Raw genomic sequence first — 19785 nt, forward strand, 5'->3', positions numbered from 1 at the left:
AATACACTTTCTGTTGAGAAAACTGAATAAGCTGTATCATTACAGGTCTCTACACCAAAATTAAGAGTAAGTGCTAGCAGAATGCATGTCCTCAGTCATAGATACAGAACACAAATAGACCCTTACCAAATAAGTGACCACAAATTAAAAATAGAAATTGTAAATAAATATTAAACTGAAATTCCAACAAGCCCAACTCTGCATGCAGTGCAGTGTAACATCAGAAAAACAGAAACATTTCCCCTTGTATTATACAAAACAAAGATGGCAGATGCACTTCCAAAAACTGACAAATTTCAATCATTAAACTGAAACTAAAATGCTTTTTTCTACCTTGGTTGTCTGGCTATTTTACTTTTATAATTGCATAGATCCAAGTTTCCCTATCACTTTCTGCTATATTTTCCAAACTTCTTTTCCAGGGTTTCTTCTCCATGTCTTTTCTCTTGTCTTCATTTTTCTCTGTCTCAATATCCACTCAAAACAATTTCATCCCTCTGTCCCTCTAGTCCTTAACCTATCTGACAGCTTTCCATCTCCTCTTAAACCCACACTCTGTCTTCCCATTCCCCACTTTCACACCTTCCTTAGCCTCTTGTTCCCCCAGTCTTCCACCCATTTGTTAGTGCTCCAATGAAATTCTCAGTACATACACCTGCCTAGATCTCATCTACTTTCCTCTGCCTTTCATCCCCTCAGCAACTCTAGCTTCTTCCTGTTGCTCCCTCCCTTTTCTGCCTCCTGTCCCTTTTACATTTCTCTCATCCACTACCCAGACTGCATTACTACTCTTTCACCTACTTCCCATTCCCACTTCCACTGTCTCTCACTCCCTTCAGAGATCCATACTTTGTCACCACCTCTCACCCCTCCCCAGCTCCCATACTTCCTGTACTTTTCTACTGCTTTGCACCCCTCACTCAGGTCATTCACACCCACCTCTTACAACTTCCCACCCATGCTCCCCTTCTCTTACATCCATCTCAAAATTATAGTTCCAAATCAACCCCCCCCCCCCCAGTTTGTACCCTTCTCATCCATCTAACCCACCTCCATTGAAACCCCCATCCAAAACATCAAGTACAGGCTCTCCCATCTCCACTTAGTTTCAATCCCTGCTCTTTCCCCTAAGACTTACCCTCAAAGAAATGTGGTATGTCAAGAATCTAACAAACGTAAGCAAAAACTCAACAAATTTCTGATCCCCACTCTCCACTTGCTCACCTAATGAATGGCCTCTCGCTCCCCAATCTCCTCAAATCCCACCCCAATTCACCATTTCCCACACCCTTACCCAAATTAGGTCCTGAATGACTCTCCCACCAGCCCCTACTCAATCGCTGTGTTAACACTTTCTTTCACCACTCAAGAGATGCTCAAAGGTTACCATGCTTGCAAAGTTTCATTTAGACTAGTTTCAGCAAACTTCAGACAGAAGCTCACTGAACAGCCTTGCACCTGTGGTCACACCTCTGCCTGGAAAGGAGTCTGTTGCTTTCTGCCTGGGCAGAGGATATGAAAGAGCAGCCTCTTTCTGGATCAGCCACACACCTCCTGTTTTTTTTTTGTATAAAGCAGGATCACCAAAATGTGTCGTCTATGTACACCAAGGGATATTCTGGAGTCCATGCTCCTAAACTGACCCTTGCTAGTAGTATGAGGTAATGAAGGATAGGCTTCCCTGTCAGTCTCTGGGCAGGAGGAGTTGCATCTTAAATGTGGTTATAAATAGGGTTACCATATGGCTCCAGAAAACCTGAAGGCAGTATGGTTAACCCTCTAGCATTTGGATTATGGCAATGTGGTTCCCTGAAGAAGCGGAGCGAAACGGGACCGTTGGGACTGCATGACAGTTTTTCTGGAAGCAAGGAAGTACCACCCTTCATTTGAACTGGACAGCAGGCTAAGATAAGTGATTTGAATTCTTGCTGTCAGTTTGGGCGTTCAAAAGCGAATAATTTAATTATTTAATTATTTTTATACACTTTTTTTGCATATTTAAAAAACAAAAAAAGTATTTAAGGGTTTTTTTTTAATGTCTGTGATTACTTTTTGCGCTGTGTGCACTTGAAAAGTGAGAGAGTGGCCACAGGACTGTATGAGACATTTTCCCCATTTTTTTGAGAAGTCACACATTTTGGTCTTCACTGGCGGACATTGTGTTGTTGAACAGTTATCCTTATTAGTGAAGTTGATCTTTTGTGTGGATTTATCCAGAAAAAGGAGGACACATTGATCCAGTCCAGGTTTTGCTTCCATTGAAAGCAATGGAAGTAAAACCCAGACTGGCTCAATCTGTCCTCCTTTTTCTGGAGACATATGGTAACCCTAGTTATAAAGGGTCCTTAATCAGGAGACTGGGGTCTTTCCTTAAAAGGAGTCCAGGGAAGTAATGAGAGGCTGTCAGATTCCAAAGGGGTGCTGCATCTTGGGTGGCCTACTAGTCATCTGCTAAAGACTGCTGCTATTTCACCAGCTGGTCAGACTTAATCTATTAGGAGGCACTAAGGCTTCTGTGGTACAGATGCTCTAACCACTTAGGACGGCAATAATGTCAGTGCCCAAGCTGTTTAGTGCATCCATGCCCATTCTCGGCCCCTGACACGCCCCCTCCAAAAAAAAACATACAAAAAAAAATAAACACCACATGCAGATGGCAAGACTAATGCAGAATGCTTTAACACATCCTTCATTAGTCCATTTTTGCTGCGTTAAGCTCACATTAGCACCTAATGCAGCTTAGTAAAAGGGCCCCTTAGTGATAAAATAAACACAGTTACAGAAAGACCACCAAAGTTTAAGAGAAGGTGAAGAAGTAATTGACAACCCTGCGACTTTACATAATAAATTACAGTGGATTTTATTCTGGAAAGGAGAAAATATCTCCAATTGAAGCTCTGGAAATTGTGTTAGGCTGTAGAAACTATATTAATTTGAAACAGATAAAAGAAATGTGAAATTTCCCTACTTACACATAAAAGATCAAGTTGCTTCTTTTAGAAAAGCTTTATCTAAAATACATGCTACAGCTGTGGGAGATATTGAATGTATTGGAAAGCAAAGTTTGAAAAACCAAATACCTGAGAAAGTGAGTGTCTGAGTCGTACAATCTGTGTATTTTGACCTGTATAATCTTGTTCAGACACCATCTGCTTTAGCTTCTCCTTCTCTATAGCTATGGTATTGAATGCAGACTTCAAAAGGGAATGTACTGAAAAACAAAATATACTGTGCCTTGAATGAATAACACATGATTTAGCTTCATTGATACGAAATGCTGGAAAGTACTGCCGTCATTTACTATGTTATGTTACTGATAAAATTCTGGACACATCTGAGAGTGACAATCATCAGCAGAAAAGAGTTATAATAATAATTGCAAACATACTGGAGTGTTTTCGTCCTTTTTAAAAGCTGCTGTTAAGTTAACTTTGGGGCTCATTTTCGAAACAGAAAAACATCCAAAAAGCGGCACAAAGTGGCAGATGGAATTTTTAAGATGGTTTTCTATGCAGTTCATCTAAATTTCAAGAGGGCATGTTGGGGGCAGGATCTGGACATTCCCAAAACGTGAACATTTTTCTACCATAATGGAACAAAGCAAAAATATCCAGGGCTAAAAATTGGATGGTTTGGTCTAGACCTGCTTCAATCACGACTAACTCACAAAAAAGTGCCCTAAATGACCAGAAGACCACTGGAGAGATTAAGGCATAAACCCTCATTACTCCCCCAGTGGTCACCGACCCCCTTCCACCTCCCAAAATGTAAAAGAAACAGTAAATACCAGCCTCTATGACAGCTTCAGATTTTAAGGCCAGTCCTATTAGAGCAGCAAGCAGGTCCCAGGAGTAGCCTAGTTGTCGGTGCAGTGTATAAAGAAGGTGACCCAGGCCCGTATTCAACTCTAACTGTTACACTTATCATGGAACGTGTGAGCCTTCCAAAACACACCAACAACCTACTGTACCTACATATAGGTGACACCTGCAGCCATAAGGGCTATTGTAGGGGTGCACAGTTGGGTACAGTAGGTTGTTGGTGGGTTTTAGAGGGCTCACCATACAAAATAAGGGGGTAAAGGTGAGATGTGAACCTGGGATCTTTTATGTGAAATCCACTGCAGTGCCCCCTAGGATGCCCCACTGCCCTGCTGGGATGTCTGTGTGGCCAGTCTACTAAGAATACTGGCCTCCCATACATCCTCAATGGCTTGTTTTTGTGCATTTTTCCCTTGGACATTTTTTTTCCGAAAATGATCCTAAAAGATAGACACACTGAGCACAACAACATCTAGCAAATGGCCATTTCTGAAACAAAAAGGATAGATGTTCACCACTCGATTTTGGACGTTTTTAGCAAAATGTCCAAAATCAGACTTAGATGTCATATCGAAAATGCCCCTCCACACCTACTCTAAGATATATTAAAATCCAGCTTTAAAAATATTTGATAGTGCATCTTTTGTGTGAAATGGAGATTTTTTTATTCAGTTTACTTTCCAGGTTGAGAAGGTTTGTTGGTGTTACATCTGATGGCACAGATGCAAGGTTTTTATGCACCACTGGTAAGTCCCCAATCAGTAAAGTATCACACTAAATTTATAAAAATATATTTTGTAAGAGAGTGGTCTTCTGGTGTAACATTATCCTCTTGCCTGGAGGCCAGCACAGTTGCTCAGCGGCAGTGATGTTCACTGCCATGAGGAAGATCCCTAGTTTCATTCTTAAAACTGGGTCTTCTGCTGGAGCTAGGGAAGCTGCAGAGATAGCATTCACAGCTCCTGGGAAAGAGAGGGGCATCACGGGCACTGTTAAGGACAACAGCTGATGACTAGATTTACAGCACATGTAACAGGGGTTACAGAGAGAGAGAGGCCTGGTCTTATGGTTAGAGAACAAAGTTATGAACCAAGACAGTGAGGATTCAAATCTCATTCCCACTTGTGACCTCGGGCAAATCACGTCATTTCATACAGATTGTAAGATCTGTAGGGAAAGAAGTTAATGTGCTTGAATTCTAAAAAACACAATAACTTGTTTTGTAAAAGGCAGGGCAATAATCACAAGACTTCTTAAAACTGGGATTGAATCCTAGCTGTTCAAAAAATGGTGGGGGGGGGGCAGGCAGCACAATTTCAGGAACCTGCTCTGCTGCTGCCTGGTTTTCATGGTTTATTTATTATTTATTTATTGCTATTTTAAATACTACATTATAATTTTACAATTATTTTCCCATTTTCTTGGTTTTCTTATCTTCCTTTCTTTCATTTTTTTTAACTGAGAAAACCACTGTGGTATGTTTATTGAATACTCCAAATTATTAAAATAAAATAATTTTTCTTTCCATAACCTTAGAATCATTGCTTCAAAGAATAGATTACAAACAAAAGGTTAGAAGGGAGGGGATGAGTCTATCAAAATAGGGAAATATCTCCAGGGAGCTGTAAATGATGGATCATTGTGCAAGGCTCCTAATATTGGTTTCAAAGGAACATATATAGTGGCAGCATTTTCCTCTATACAGCCTGTCTGGTATAAATCTCCAACGTACCCTACCTCTCTGTTCTCACTCTCTTCTTTTATAATCTGCCATAAGAGATTACATTTTTATTCTCTCTTATATGCATGGCACTTTTCACTGAGGTTATGAAGAATTTAAAAATGTGTAAACAAAAAATAATACAATACAATTTTACAATGCTTATGTATCATACTAAAGAGCCAAGATACTTACCTGTAGTAGATGTTCTTTGAGAATAGCAGGCCAATTATTCTCACATCTGGGTGACATCATCTGACGGATCCCAGTGCGGAGGCTGAGTAGAAGCTTCTAACAGGATCCCACCGCACATGTCCTGCTGCCTTCCCGCCCGACACACAAGCACGGGTCCTCCAGTCAGATGAAAAAGTAAAAAGAGTACAACTAAATTCAAATCCTAGGGAAGGTGGGAGGGTATGTGAGCATAACTGGCCTGCTGTCCTCGGAGAACACCTGCTACAAAAAAGTATCTTTGCTTTCTCCGAGTACAAGCAGGCCTTCTTATTTTCACATCTGGGAATCCCTAGCTTCCAGGCTCACTGAAAACAAGAAAGCTAGGACAATTGAGTCTCGAAACATTGAGACTAAAACTTCAAACTATATACATACTAGCTGTGTAGGTGCAGCCTGAAACAGAATAAAACAGGGTCTAGTAGGGTGGAGTTGGATTGTAGACACCAAACAAATTCTGCAGAACTGCCTGTCCGAACTGACTGTCCTGTCAGTTATGCTGACCAAGACAGTAGTAGACTGTGAATGTGTGGACTGAAGGCCACATTGTAGCCTTGCAAATCCCCTCTATGGAGGCTGATCTCAAGTGGGCTATCGACACAGCTATGGATCTGACATTGTGAGCCGTGACATGTCCCTCAAAAGTCAGCCCAGCCTTGGCTTAAGCAAAGGAGATGCAATCTGCTGTCCAATTTGAAAGTGTGCGTTTGCCAATAGCCACCCCCATTCTGCTGGGGTCAAAAGAAATACAAATCTGGGTGGACAGTCTATGGGCTTGAGTCTGCTCCATGTACAAGGCTAAGGCTCACTTGCAGTCTAAAATACGCAGTACACTTTCGCCAAGATGGGCGTGTGGTTTGGGGAAAAATGTTGGTAGAACAATTGACTAAGATGGAACTCTGACACTACCTTAGGAAAGAACTTATGGTGTGAGGAGAATTACTCTGTTGTGATGAGATTTAGTATACAGTGGATGAGCTACCAGGGCCTGGAGCACAGTAACTCTGTGAGCTGAAGTGACCGCCACCAGGTCAAAAACTTCAGATGACAGGTATTCAGAGGCTCAAAAGGAGCTTTCATCAGCTGGGTTAGGACTATGTTGAAGTCCCATGACAAAGTGAGAGGTTTGGTAGGGGGCTTTGTTAGCAACAAACCTCTCATGAAGTGAACAACTAAAGGCTGTACATAGAAGGACTCACCTCCAACATGGTAATGGTAAGTACCAATTGCACTGAAATGAACTCTTACAGAGTTGCTTTTCAAACCAGACTCAGAGATGTATAGGAGGTACTCAAGCAGTTTTTGTGTAGGGCAAGAGAAGGGATCTAAAGCCTTGCCCTCACACCAGACGGCAAACATCTCTTGGTGGAATCTTTTCTGGAAGTCAGCAAGATACGGGAGACACCCTAAGGCAATCCTAGGGGTTCTCGTTCTGTGTGATGAGTATCGGAAAATAGTCCCATCTCCATGGACTTTCGGAGGACAACTCTAAAGGAAGAGGGAACCAGATCTGCAACTTCCAGTAAGAAGCGATCAGAATCATGGTTCCCTGGTCTTGCCTGAATTTCAGTAAAGTCTTCTCTATGAGAACTATGGGAGGATACAAATACAGGAGTTCTCATCCTCAATGCAGGAGAAAGGCATCTGACGCTAATCTGCTGTGTGATCTGAGCCTGGAACAGAACTGAGGGACTTTGTTGTTCAGATGAGTGGCAAAAAGATCCATTGAAGGGGTGCCCCCCTCTTGGAACATCTTCTGGGCTATGCCTATGTTGAGAGACCACTCGTGAGGTTGCAATATCTTGCTCAGTCTGTCCATCATCCAGTTGTTCTTGCAGGTCAGGTAAGTAGCAAGGAGGTCCACATCATGAAGCAGAGCCCACTGCCACATGTCAATGCCTTCCTGACACAAGGGGTAAGAACCTATATCCCCTGCTTGTTCACATAGAACATCGCAACCTGGTTGTCCATTTGAATGAGAACAATTGGTTCCGGAGTCAATCTCTGAAAGCATTTAGAGCTTTACAAATGGCCCGGAGCTCAAGGAGATTGATGTGGAACTGAATCTCCTGAGTAGCTCTGAGTGTGAAGCCCATCTACATGAGCGCCCCAACCCAGGTTGGATGCATCCGTTGTCAACACCTTTCAAGGTGGTGGAATTTGGAATGGAAATCCTACAGTGAAATTGGACTTGATTGTCCACCAGAGAAGGGCGTGAGCCAGCTCCGGGGGAATGAGAATGGCATCTGTTAGGTTCCCCGTCGCCTGAGACCACTGTGAAGCTAAGGTCCACTGGGCCGCTCTCAAGGGAAGACATGCCATGAGAGTAATATGCACTATTGAGGCCATATGGACCGTCAATTTCAACATTTGCTGAGCTGAAATCTGCAGGCTGCTGCGGACCTACAAAGCAAACGTTACTAAGGTATCTGCTCTCGTTTGAGGAAGGAAGGCCCGAGCCTGCACTGTATCAAGCAGGGCTCCTATGTATTCCAATTAGCAAACTGGATGTAAATGGGACTTGGGTTTGTTTATGAGAGGTCTAGGATGGACCGGAATTTCATCCCCCCCCCCCTCCAACCCCGTTTTTTTTTATCACAAGGAAGTACATGGAATAGAATCCCTTCCCTTCTTCCCCTAGTGACATGGGTCTGACTGCTCAGGACTGTAGAAGGGTGGAGATTTCCTCTACAAGAAAGCTAGGACAATTGAGTCTCGAAACATTGAGACTAAAACTTCAAACTATATACATACTAGCCGAGAGCTGATGAAAGATGGTCTCGGTAGGCAATTTGGTGGTCTCTGATGTCAATTCAGTGCGTACACGAGACAGACTATTTGAAGAACCCACTCGGACCAGTAAGTCATCCGGGATGGATTCTCGTTGAGTAGCTATACTCTGCTGGAGTCAGTCAAAAGCCAGTGCCTTGCTTTGGTGAGGAACTGGCTAGGACTTATAAGGATGGGGCTGGCGAGGCCTGGGACACTGGGCCTGAATCACCTGAGCAGAGTGAGCGGGAGGTGGGAACCTACACCTTTGAGAGTAGTAGGGTTGCTGCCTAGGCCCACTGGAAAGTCTTGTTGAAGAAGACGTAGATGGAGGATGCCGAGACAGATTGTGGATGGTGTCTGTATATTTCTTAATGAGGTCAGCGACCTTTTCCACTTTTCAAACAAACTGCACCCTTGGCACAGCACATCCACCAATCTCTCTTAAACCGCTGGTTGGACACCACATCAAAAGTAACATAGGCCCCTCTTGGCGGATAATGCCTGCACTCCACCTGCTTGTTGGCCAGCTGGAGAAGCTCTGTGGCCTGCTCCAAAGGGAGAGAGTCCATCAGACTCAGTATACTGTTCACTAAAGACTCCAAGTAAAGACTCATGTACAGCTGGTAGGATTGGATGCGGGCAACAAGTATTAAGGCCTTAAAAATCTCTCTCTCAAACAAATCCAAGGTTCTGGCCTCTCTCCCGTGGGGTGCTGAGGAATGAGACCTAGAACTTTTAGAGTGGATTTGACCACCATGGAGTGGTGAGGCAGTTGTGCCCTCTCAAATCCGGGAGCCTTCTGGATACGAAACTGTGTATCCACCTTCTTGGGTGCAACCTGCACTGTAAAGGGAGAATCCCAGTTCTTCACAAGTGCATTCTTAAAGATAGGATGCAATGGCACAGTGATCCCCTTCCTTTTTTTTGAAAATATCTTTATTGAATCATAGAGACAAATACAATGAATCATAAGGGAAACGTGTCAGGCTCCCACAAAACACAGTTACAAGGAGGAACTCATAAGCAAAAGATGGGATGACTGACCCATACAAAGAACTGTGCACATAAATGGAACAAAGTCAATTCGCCTCTACTTCAATTTTTTAAACTATACATAAATTGAAATGAACCCCCCCCCCACCCCCCCACACACTGTCCGCCCATAGTGATTTTCACAAATATCATCATCTGCTAGGCACTCTGTCAAGAGCGATGAGAGCACCTTGTCCCACAGATCCCAATAGTGGCGCTGCCCTATTGAGGTAGAGAACTTAAAGGAAGTGAGCACCCAGCTGGCCATCTCTCTCATAACACCGTGCCAGATGGCTATAGAAGGGGACTCGGGACCCGCCCAGGCCTGCAAGATACATTTTTTGACTAACAAGGTAGCCAGCAAAATGAATTTACACTGTGCCTCTCCCAGTCCCTGCTCTCGAAGAGAAGTTGTGCTTCCCATCAGCACAACTGTGTACACCCACTCAACTGAACATTGCAAGATGCTTTCAAAGGTACCCAATGCCCCGGACCATAATGGAAGCAGCGTGGGGTATTTTTTAATTTTTTGTTACATTTGTACCCCGCACTTTCCCACTCATGGCAGGCTCAATGTGGCTTACATGGAGCAATGGAGGGTTAAGTGACTTGCCCAGAGTCACAAGGAGCTGCCTGTGCCGGGAATCGAACTCACTTCCTCAGTTCCCCAGGACCAAAGTCCACCACCCTAACCACTAGGCCACTCCTCTCCACTCCATAAAGGAGTGTAAAAAGGTGCCCCTATGCTTCTTGCACTTTATACAAATGTCATTGTCCTATAAGCCCATGACCTTCCTCTTTTGTTTGGTGATGTGCAGTCTATGCAAAATTCTGTACTGAATGACCTGTAACGCTTCATTAGGGGTCACAGAGTGGAAGTTCTCAAACACCTCCCCCAGCCTCTCCTCTGATATGAGTTCAGCTGAATCCACACTCCAGACTCCCACCAGCTGCGCCGGATAGGGGGCCTTCTTAGAGTCCCGAATCAGCTGATACCACTGTGACAATTTGTTTAGACTAGGAGGTAGCTGCAAAAAAATTTGGTTCAGTTGTGTGATCGTCACCTGCACCTTATGTCTACGCTACGTATTTAACACATAATCCCTTACCTGAAAAATTGTGAATTTGGGACCGCCCATGCACTCCTTACTTGTTCAAAAGAAGGAAACATTTTTTTACCCCCCAACTGTCTTAATTGTCCCAGATACCTGAACCCCCTTCCTTTCCACTGGTTGAACACCGATGCATCCAACCCTGTGGGGAAGTCAGTGTTGCCCGTCAATGTTAGAAAAGGGCTTGACCCTCTAGACGTCCCTCCATGCTCCCTCCACCACACCCATGCACGCTGCAAGGCCAGTAAGAATGGATTCCCCAACAGTTCTCCTGACTTTCTAAATCGCCGCAGTTCCAAAGCAACAAATGGGTCGTTCGGCACACACCAATTACTCCAAAAATCAGCGGGGGCAAAAAAGCTAGCTCCTGAATGCAGTTCATGTATCTAGCGCAGAAGGGCCACAACATTATAAGCCCTCAGGTCAGGCAAGCAAAGTCCCCACTGGGCCCTGTCATGGGTTAGTTTAGCAAAGGATATCCTGGGACATTTAGCATGCCAAATAAAAGAGTCAATCATATTGCGAAACAGGTCATCTTCAAGTTTGCGAACCCAGAGCGGAAGCATTTGCAGAGGATATAGCAGTTTGGGCAGCAAAACCATTTTGAATAGTGCAATATGGCCCATAAAACTCACTGGGAGATCCCTCCTCTGATGGCAAAGCAGCTTTGCAGCTTCTAACCTTTCTATCACATTTTTCTTGTAGACCCAGGCCTGATCCACACTAAGATACACTCCGAGATATTTTATGCCCACTGTAGCCCAAGATAGGGGAAAATTGGGCAAGGTAGTGCTGACACAAGGACAACTTATAGGCAGCTCCTCTGATTTCCCAAATTTTATACTTAAGCCGGAGAATGCACCAAAGTCCTGAATAATGCTGCGTACGTCTAGTAGCGCTTTAGAAATGATAAGTAGTAGTAATAATGGCCATCACTAACGGAAGAGTCAAGGACGCATTGTCTAACAGAAGCAGTATGTCATCAGCAAATACATTTATACGATACTCCCTGCCCCCCGTGGAGATTCCCCTCAGAGCCGGGTCCTGCCTGATTCTGGCTGCTAGGGGCTCTAAAGTAAGACTGAATAAAAAGGGGGACGGGGACACCCCTGTCTAGTGCCTCCTCCCAAAGACAGTACTTCTGTGAGGGAAACATTAATAATTATCTGGGTTGTGGGATTACTATAAAGCACCCGAATCCAATTCAGAAAGTCCCCCTGGATACTAAAGCGCTGCAACGCCCAAAACAGATAGTCCCACAGTACTTTGTTGAAAGCCTTTTCAGCATCCAGGCTGGCTAGAATTGTATCTCCTGCCTGTCGGCTCCCCTGAAATAGGATATGGCTCACTTTTAAGATGTTGGCGGAGGCGAACCTGCCCAGGACAAAGTCCACTTGGTCTTAGTGGACCAGATGGGGACCAGTACATTTAGTCGGGACGCTAATACTGCTGCCATGATCGTAATGTCCTGATTAAGTAGCGATATTGGTCTATATGAACCCACTAGCCCTTTCCTGGTTTCGGGAGAACTGTAATGTATACATGATTCAGCGATGAGCCCATTACCCTAGAGTCCCTCAGGTCATCACACATTGTGACAAAAGAGGGGACCAGCAAGACCTGTAATATTTTATAAAATTCTGTGCCCAGGCTGTCCGTGCCCGGAGCCTTGTCTAGCTTCAATTTCTTGATAATTTGCTGTACTTCTTTCCCCTGTAGGGGTGCATTAAGATACACCTGCTGATCCATTGTCAGAGAGGGAAGATTCAACTTGTTAAAAAAATCAGCACATTTGTCAGCAGAGAAGGAACCCTTACTACAAAAAGAGGAATAAAACCAAACAAATTCCCGTTTTATGGCTTCTACCCCCGTGTGGGTGGCTCCCTTCACATCTCTTATTTTGCTAATGTAACTTTTTGCTGATCTCTGTTCACCAGAGAGGCAAGTAACTTGCCCGTCTTGTTACCCCACTGATGCAACCTATATTTATAGAGCTTTACATTATAGAGTGCCCTAGCATCCAGCAATACTTGCATCTGTTTCTTGCTCTCTAAGTAGGCTTTGCATGCGGCCTCGGAAGGGGAGAGAATAAAAAGCCTTCAAGTATCTCTCAGTTTAGTTGTGAGATCCCTGATTTTAAGCTTGCGGCGCTTGGTTAAATGTGCCATGTAAGCTATGATTTTACCCTGAAGCACTGCCTTGGCCGCCTCCCAGTACGTTCTGAGTCCAACAGAGTTCATGTCATCCTCAGCCACATAGTCAAGCCATCCCTGCCGCAGATATGTATGAAAATCTCTGTCCTGATATAAAGCAGGATTCATGCGCCACCGGAACGAGCCCGCTTTTTCCCCCCATCGCAGGGTGGCCCACACGGGGGCGTGGTCAGAGACATCAGGCTCCCCTATTCTCACTCGGTTGGTCACCCAGATCAATGAGTGAGACACAAGAATGTAATCTAGACGTGCGTGGACTCCATGGGGATGAGAAAAATAAGTTCATCTAAATGGAGAAGGCACTATATGTCCATCACCTCCAATTCCCTAGCCATGAAGTTCAACCCAAGCCCATCATGGTCTTTGCTAGGTCTTTTAGGGGGTCAACAATCTATCAAGGGATCACTAGTGATATAAAAATCTCCCCCTAAGATAAGAGGGTAATCGTCAAAGGTTGCTAGGCAGGCTGTCAGGAAAGTGAAAAATTTGTGGGAGTAGTTGTTAGGCGCATAAATGCTACAAAGCGCCACCCTGACTCCCTGCAAAGTTCCTGCCACAATTACAAAACGGCCCTCTGGGTCTTGGTATAGTCTGTGCATAGTAAATGCTACAGTCTTCTTTATCAATAAGGCCACTCCTCTTTGCCTGCTATTGTAAGCCGCAAAGTAAAGATCACCTACCCAATCTTTTCAATTTAAGATGTTCTGATTTCCCTAAATGAGTTTAATGCAGCAACACTATATCAGTATGCTGTCTCTTAAGGGCTTGCAATATCTTAGTTCGCTTTATTGGAGAGTGCACACCATCAACATTTAAAGACATTATTTTAAGGTTAACCATAAGCCATCTTTGTTAGCTGAATAACGTACAGGTAAGTTGAAAATGTATATTGTGCCTAGGAGGCCTCCCAGCTGGGTCCCCCAGGAGGTCAAACAAAAATTAAGGTGAACCACCATGCAAAGCGCTCCCTCTATAGTAAGAACAATCATGCCCCACTTCAATGGGCCGATAGCCCACAACAATAATGAACCAGACAGTCCCTCCCAACCCCCCAACTCCTCCCACCCTCTCTGAATGCAAACTCCCCCCCCCCCCCCATCAGTACATAGACAAATAACAAAAAATACTGTACACAAACCATACCACATCCCAACATTCATTCCCCCTCTTCCTCACCACCAAGCTTCCCGCACTCCACACCCCCATCTCCTGCCCCCCACCCCCATAGTCGTGACTTCCCCCCCACCCCAAACAGGTCTCCAAAGGAGACATTATCTATTACCTGCCCTGTAGTAGCAATAATATACATGCAGGAGAAAAAGTATTATGTGATACTTGAGAAAAAACAACATTATAGCTTCCAGTCCCCTTTCAGCATCCAGCAAGGTGCCTAGGACCTCCAACAACAAGGCTCTCAGACCCTCTTCATCTTTATACACTGCAGGGTGAGTTAGCTTGAAAAGTTCCAGGGCCCAAGTTCACCGACTTTAGAGGCCACGCCAATCACTGGGCTTCATAGTATCACTGTAATTTATCCACATAAGTACCTAGATCCTTAGGATCGTTAAAATACAGCATCTTGTTGTCATGCAAAAAACGCACTTTAGCTAGATATAGCAGTGTGAAACGGATCCCCTTATCGAAGAGATGTTTGCAGTGATGCCCCATCTGTTTTCTTTGGTCAGAAACAAGCGCAGAGTAGTCCTGGAAAAGCAGTAGTTTCTGGCCTTCATATTCCACGTTCTTTTTCCCTCCGTACGCCTGCAATATTTTATCCTTGTCAGCATAGTTAAGAATCCGAGCGAGCACCTGTCTCGGCCTCTGCGCACCCTCTCGTGCGGTGCCTACGCTGGACCCTCTCGACGCACAGCACGTTGTCAGTTAGCTGCAGGCCCAAATTCACTGGCAGCCAGTGCTCTACTAGATTCCACAGATCCTTGTCTTTTACTGATTCAGAGACACCAATAATTCTAATATTATTGCGTCTGCTTCTATTTTATTGATCATCCACTTGCTGGGCTAGCTGTGTGCACTTCTGCTCCAACACTGTGATCCTCGCGCTCACGTTCTCAGTACAGTCCTCTTGGCGTGACAGGCGCACCTCAGCTTGTGTAAGCGCACTCCCTGTCTTTCCAGAGAGTCACGGATAACATCCACGGAAGCCTGGAGCTTGGACAGTTTCTCCTCAAGGACCGCTGAGATCTGCTGGATTATGTCTCTGACGATATCCACAGGAAAGCTGATTGCGGGGGAGCCCTCTTGCGCAGCTGCCATTTTGGACTGCGAACTTTGTGTGCAGTGCTTCTTCACCTGTGGGGTCTTCGCGGGCATAACCACCGTTTCCAACTTTTTGGGACTTTGTGACCCACCGTGAGGAGCACTTGTGCCTCCTATCTTCAGCCAGGTAACCTTGGAGCCGATTCGGGGGTTATTATGCTGGTAATTAGCATGATTCGGGGCAGCAGGAGCGGAGCCGGGTAAAGACACATCTGCTCAGCTCACTAGCATCATGTGACCCCCCCCCCCCGACCCCCTTCCTTAGGAGAAGACTTATAGCCCAGGACAGACAAAAATTTTGCCCAAGGCTCCTCATCTGTCTTCAACTTAAATGGGATGGCCGCAGCCATCTTTTTCACAAAATTAGTGAAAGAGAATGCCTCTGGTGGAGATTTCCATCTCTCTTGAGGAGGAGAAGGGTCAGATGACATACCATATGACTCCTCCTCTGAGAAATAATGTGGATCCTCATCTGACTCCCAAGAGTGGTCACAATCAGTCTCTTCCGCATACTCAGAGGCAGCTGAATGAGTCTGCACCAACCTCGGCCTGGTGAAGCAAGGTCCATGCCCCGAAGAGCCCCGAGGTACAGCCCTACTCTCAGACTCCGGAGAAGCTTCTTCCTGAATGTCGAGAGTAGTAATGCATGTCTAAAAATCGAGGTCGATACCCTGTGAGGCGTCACCGTCAAAGATCTGGACACCAGCACCGATGGAGCCTTGGAGAGGGCCTGGGGCTGTTTCGCTGGTGGTGCAAGCACACTCGATGTCTGAGTGGAAGGCCCCTGTAGTAATTGAGCCAGCTCCTCTCAGAGCATGTTCTGTAACTGCTCATCAAAGGTGGGCATCGGAGAAGGCATGGGAGCCAGGGAAGAGGCAGCCTGAGAAGATGTCGGTGCCAAACTGGTGGTAGGGACCAGGCCACTCGATGACTCGTGCACCAGCACCTCTTCTAAGGAGGGGAGCGCTCTTCCTGGTGCAGATACTTCTCAGGCATCGGAGAATTCGATGTCCTGGTGCTCCCAGCACTGTGTGTTGAGGAAGATCGGTGCTTATGCTTCTTGGACTTCTCCCGATGAATAAAGCTTTGATCCCCAGGTGCCGATGAGGACGATGCGAAACCTGTGCATATCCTCAGTGTCGGGTCTGATGCTGACAGGTCCCAGGGCCTGCTATCAATGCCCGGTGTCCAGACAAGTGGAAACCCCATCGATGCCAGTGCATTCCTAGTGGATGACGAAGTCTGAGCAGCCATGGAGGTCGATGCCAACAGTGCTGAAGTCAATGTTCTGGCCTTTGAGGAGCAAAAAAGTTGCTCTCTTTGAGTCAGTTACACCCTCTGAGTTCTCACCTGCATTTTTAAACAGAGATCACAATCAGAGGGGACATGATCTGGCCCAAAGCATCCAATGCACCAATTATGCAGGTTCATGACAGAAATCACCCATCTATATTGGGCGCACCTCTTGAAGCTACTGGGGGTCTTAGTGACAGTGAAAAAAGAATCTCGGCTAAATTAAACTCCTCAACCTTAAACTCTCAAAAAGAGGCACATTCAACTTGAGGTCAGGGCTGCAGTCTAAACCGGGCAGCCACACCTGAAAATAAAGAAAACTTTAAAAGTGCAGGAAAAATCAAAAAAATACAGTGGGGGAAAAAGAAAATTGAGAAACTTTATGACAAGAATAAAGAAAATAAACCAGTACGGGAAGGCACTTGGCAAAAAAGCAGCACAGTGTGAGGAGAGATGATGCGAACACGTCCTCTCAGCTCTGTGGAAAAAACAAGACTGGAAGACCGCACTCATGCATCAAGCAATAAGGCACCAGCACAAGCGTGGTGGGAAGCTGCTAGAAGCTTCTATATTACTCGCATATTAGTCAGCATCCTTACTGGGCTCCATCAGATGATGTCATCCAGATGTGAGAATAAGAAGGCCTGTTTGTCCTCGGAGAATGAAAATTACAGGTAATGATATTTAGAGGGAAAGTTATCAAGCTGTATTATTTTATTTATTTATTTTATTTATTTGTTACATTTGTACCCCAATATTAGGGCAATAACCTGCACTATTAGCCCCTTAATGCAAATTTAAGAGCTCTAATCCTCTTGCTCAAACTTAGTAACCACGCAATACATGGTAATGAGATGCAAAACATGCAAATGCATGTAAAGCAGCTCATTCCTACGTAAATTTCATAACACAATTTGCAGTGAACACTGGCTGTACACCGCAAGTCACATTGTGGCCCTAAAGTGATGATAAAATAATCCCAACCAAAAGCTGGGGTTATTTTATTGTCCCAGGAGAAGTGGACCTTAAAGCGCAGTCTGATGCTCCCAGTGCTGTTCCTGCAACTCCCCCAATAACATCCTACTCCCACCGATTGAATCAGTTCCCTCCCACTCATGTAGCACCCACCCTCCATCAAAGGTCTCCCCCAGTCGGAACCTCCCCTGATCAGGAACCCCCTTATCAAAGGCCTCCCTCCCCTGATGACACCCCTACCCCCTGATCAAAGCCCACGTCTTCCCAATGACATCCCCAACCCCTGTGAACTTCCCTTCCTAACCCAGGGGCCTATTGGCCCATACCTGATGGCTCAGTGTGTTCGTGTGCTGGAGCAATCCCCAGTCGTTCCAGCCCTTGCCAATGCTGTCACACAAAATGGTGCCCTTGGTGGTAATGTTGCCACTAGCGGTAACCCACAGCAGCACTACCATGAGATTATGATTGCATTTGTCAAGGCAGTAGTGACAAGGGATCACTCCTGCTCATGGACCAACTGGATTACGAGGTAAGGGCCGGTAGATCCCCAGGGTTGGGAGGGTTTTTTTTGGCTGATGGGGGTGTCATCAGGAAAAGGGTGTCCTGACTGAGGGAGAAAGTGACTGAGGAATTTGATCGGGGGTAGGGGGTAGGGATGTAATTAGGGGGTGCAGGTGCTACTCAGGAGGGGGAAGATAGACCAGACAGCACTGTGGCCCTTTTAAAATTCGGCCTGGAAACAATCAGACCGCACTCTGAGGTCCAATCCTCCCAGGCCAATGAATTAAAGTGCACTCAAGGTAGCTCACAGGCAGCATTGGTTCTTTAGCACAGGAGTCAGCAACCTGTTGGCGACTCCCATGGTATATCAAGATGCAGTAAAAGCTCTCCTTTTACCACACTTTGATAACTTCTCCCCTTAGACACCAACAAAAGTACTGTAATTTAATAATGAGCTCCTATTAATTATAGATTTTCTCTTATTATGTTGTTGTGTCACAGGCATGCAAACTAAAAAGTTAACCTACACTATGCAGCACAGAACCTGCAGTGTGTCCGGTTATTCTGCATTAATCCATAGTAACTTTGACAGAAAAAAAAAGAAAAGGAAATGAGCATTCAAGTTACAGTAAAGCACCATGAAATGTCACAGTCATAGCTTGAATAGTTACATTATGTTATTACAGTGCTGTTTTAATTTATCATTTTAACTTTCTGTAACTTGCCTAGATCACTGCAGAGCATGTGTTCTCATCTCAGTCCATGTGACACATCTAGCCACTGAGGTTTACAGAGATATCCACAATGAACATTAAAGGCTGACCAAATTTCATTTTCGGCTCCAAAACCAGTGCGAAATCCAGGTTCAGGTTTCAGCCAAAAATGCCAGTGCATTTCTGGCTAAATCCGAAACTCCCCACTCCTGCCCCCTGTCTGTGCCACCACTGTTGCAAGCCTGGACCCCCCCAACCGAAAATCTGTTATCCCCGTCCGCCCACCAACTCCACTCTCCCTCCACCCCTTACCAGTAGGCCCTCCCTAGGTCTACCTTCTAAAAAGCTTGGTGCTCTAGTGGCCTCTTCAGAGCAGGAGAAATCCCAAGTTGCTCCTGCCCCCGCCTGCTGTATAGTGAAAATGGCGGCTATGACTTCCTGTGGCAGCCTCACAAGACTGCCGTAGGAGGTCGCAGCTGTCATTTTGGCATTGGAATCGGCATGGGCAGGAGCAGTCCCAGTTGCTCCTGCTCATGCCATTTCCAATCTCAATATTGTGACCGTAACTAACCGGAGAGACAGGTTTTCTGTCGGGAGGGGAGGTGGGCTTGCAGCTGTGGTAGTGAGGGGGGATGGGCTACTGTTTTGGTTCTGGCCGAACCTGAGCAGTAAATTTTGGCTGCAGATTCTATTTTGGTTGGAACCGAAAACCCTGTTGCAGTCACTCTCTAACGACTACATATGAGATCTCATGTATATTCTTTGTGGGTATCCTGAAAAACGTATTGGCTAGCCATGTCCCAAGGACTGGGCCGAGAACCACTGCTATAGGGTATACTGCATCTATCCTGAATTAAATTAAATTAAGATAATCTTGGTGTTGCCACAGAAACTGTGCATTTGTTACACAACTTCCATGTCATTACATCTTATGTTACCTTTTTGTGCAACAAGACAAAACTCTTCCTGAAGTTTACTATAATCCATGGCAAATTCCAATGTGTCAGCTAAGCAGATTTGAGGACTTTGAAACTCAGTGTCTGCACAAAGGTTGGGGTTCGAAGAATGCAAGCGAACTGGGGTCAGCGAACCACTGAAAGGAACCTGAGAAGAAAAAGCAACAAA

At 45.2% G+C, this 19785-nt stretch overlaps 1 protein-coding gene across 1 annotated transcript in view; it reads right to left on the reverse strand.

Moving 5' to 3' along the window:
• Positions 1-19785, reverse strand: part of OSBPL6 (oxysterol binding protein like 6) — a 265393-nt gene that overhangs the window by 63746 nt on the left and 181862 nt on the right. The window contains exons 10-11 of the mRNA XM_030208862.1: positions 19599-19764; positions 3081-3211 (exon numbers count right to left, since the gene is read on the reverse strand). Of these exons, the coding sequence (XP_030064722.1) occupies positions 3081-3211; positions 19599-19764 (297 nt within the window). The remainder of the gene's footprint in view (positions 1-3080; positions 3212-19598; positions 19765-19785) is intronic.

The sequence above is a fragment of the Microcaecilia unicolor genome, chromosome 7 (assembly GCF_901765095.1).
Source record: "Microcaecilia unicolor chromosome 7, aMicUni1.1, whole genome shotgun sequence".
NCBI lineage: Eukaryota > Metazoa > Chordata > Amphibia > Gymnophiona > Siphonopidae > Microcaecilia > Microcaecilia unicolor.